We start from the raw sequence: 1,979 nt of genomic DNA, 5'->3' as shown, positions 1-1,979 counted from the left end.
TGACATTTTCTGAAGTTTTGTATTTTACCAAAAGTGTAGGGAATAGACAAAAAGATGTTTTGTATACTTCCACATTTGGTACTACATATAGTCAGTGAAGAGCAGTTTATCAACACTTATAGTATGAAATTTTTTTCATGTTATGCTCATTGAGAATTATATTTCTTACAAAGTAATATTATACACCCTTCTTGGAATCCAACTTTATGACGAAGCACTGTATCATATGTCCCATTGTAAGATATTTATGTAAATGCTCCCTTTTTTAAGTAATACAATTTTACTTTCAGGTTTCTCTGTGAAATTTGAATATTATAATTGATAATATTTGCCAATCAAAGTATGTAACATCATAGAAACCTTCTGATTAACAACTAAGTTTTCATTGGTACCTAATGCCTAAAATTATTTCTTTAGGGTTCGTTGTGACTCAGGTGGCATCATCTTGTGGATCAGATGGACACAGCCTAGCAGTTACAGATAGTGGTGAAGTCTTTCTTGGGGAGATGGAGACTATGGAAATTAGGTCATGGTAATTCTGATCGGCAGAGAAGACCTCGTCAAATAGAAGCATTCCAAGGACAAGAAGTTGTCCAAATAGCATGTGGTTTTAAACATACAGCTGTTGTAACATCTGATGGCAAACTGTTTACTTTTGGGAATGGTGACTATGGAAGACTTGGCCTTGGTTCTACTGCGAATAAAAAATTGCCAGAAAAAGTTACAGCACTTGATGGCTGGAGAATTGGTCAAGTTGCTTGTGGACTTAACCACACAGTTTGTGTTGATGTGGATGGAAATACTGTTTGGGCATTTGGTGATGGGGATTATGGAAAGCTGGGTCTAGGAAATTCTACATCAAAGTCTACGCCTCAAAAAGTAGAAGCCATGTGTGGCATTGGTATTAGGAAAGTTTGTTGTGGAACCCAATTTACAGTATTTCTCACCAAAGATGGTCGTGTATATACCTGTGGAATGGACCGACTCATAGGTCAACCTGAGTCTCGCACAAGAGGCCATAACCGACCGCAACAAGTTCCTGCACTTGTCAGTCATAATGTTGTGGATGTAGCAGTTGGATCTGAACATACCCTTGCACTCACTGCCTCAGGGGATGTTTTTGGATGGGGTGTCAATAGTGATGGTCAGTTAGGACTGGGTCATTCAGCAGCTGTAAGGGAACCTCAAATGATACGAACTCTATCAGGAAAAGGAATAAGTCAGATCAGTGCTGGTCGAAGCCACAGTGCTGCTTGGTCAGCCCCACCACTTCCTCCTGTCACTCCTGGAAATCCAGCACCTATGCAGCTGGGAATTCCAGTCTCTGTTCCACCCCAATATCCTAATCTACAGCACATTCCACCTAGTGCCTTGTGTGCTCGTTTACGCTTGTTGCACCAATTTAGTGACTTACTATATGCTTCTTGGAAACTGATTCCTCTCACCCCAGGTTCTGAGTGCTATATTGATAATGTAAGTTCTGTGACATGTGAGGCTGTGCGTTCTTTAGTATCCCCAAGAGTTTATACACTCCCTTTAGTACGTTGTCTAGGTCGCACAATGGTTCAAGGTCGTAATTATGGACCACAGGTAACTGTGAAAAGAATATCAACAAGAGGAGCTCCATGTAAACCAATATTTACTCAGTTGGCAAGACAAGTTGTAAAACTCAAGCCAGGAGACCTGAGACTACCATCCAGAGCTTGGAAGGTAAGTAGCCCTTTTTTGGAAGGGGCAAGCTTGTCTTAAAATTCCTTTATGATCACTGAAAAAGTGTAGATTTTGCCATGAAATGCTTTTATCTTCCTTGTGGAAAGTATAGCTTTTTTTTAGTGACATCTGCAGGGGTTACCACTTGAAGTGTGCCATGTAGGTATACTGTAGATATTACTATATATGACTGGAGAGTCCTTTTCCCAAGCTACTTTAATCTCTGCCTTTTACTTGTCATTATGTACTTCCCCTTAGTCCCTTCATAG

General features: G+C 40.1%; 1 protein-coding gene across 1 annotated transcript in view; it reads left to right on the top strand.

Moving 5' to 3' along the window:
* Nucleotides 1–1,747, top strand: part of LOC135226995 (probable E3 ubiquitin-protein ligase HERC1) — an 83,199-nt gene extending 81,452 nt beyond the window's left edge. The window contains exon 5 of the mRNA XM_064266722.1: nucleotides 418–1,747. Within this exon, the coding sequence (XP_064122792.1) occupies nucleotides 418–536 (119 nt within the window). The 3' untranslated portion in view covers nucleotides 537–1,747. The remainder of the gene's footprint in view (nucleotides 1–417) is intronic.
* Nucleotides 1,748–1,979: the final 232 nt, after the last annotated feature.

Source organism: Macrobrachium nipponense, chromosome 15 (assembly GCF_015104395.2).
Source record: "Macrobrachium nipponense isolate FS-2020 chromosome 15, ASM1510439v2, whole genome shotgun sequence".
Taxonomy (NCBI): domain Eukaryota; kingdom Metazoa; phylum Arthropoda; class Malacostraca; order Decapoda; family Palaemonidae; genus Macrobrachium; species Macrobrachium nipponense.
The sequence above is the reverse complement of the archived record's forward strand: the minus strand, read 5'-3'. Positions and strand labels throughout refer to the sequence as shown.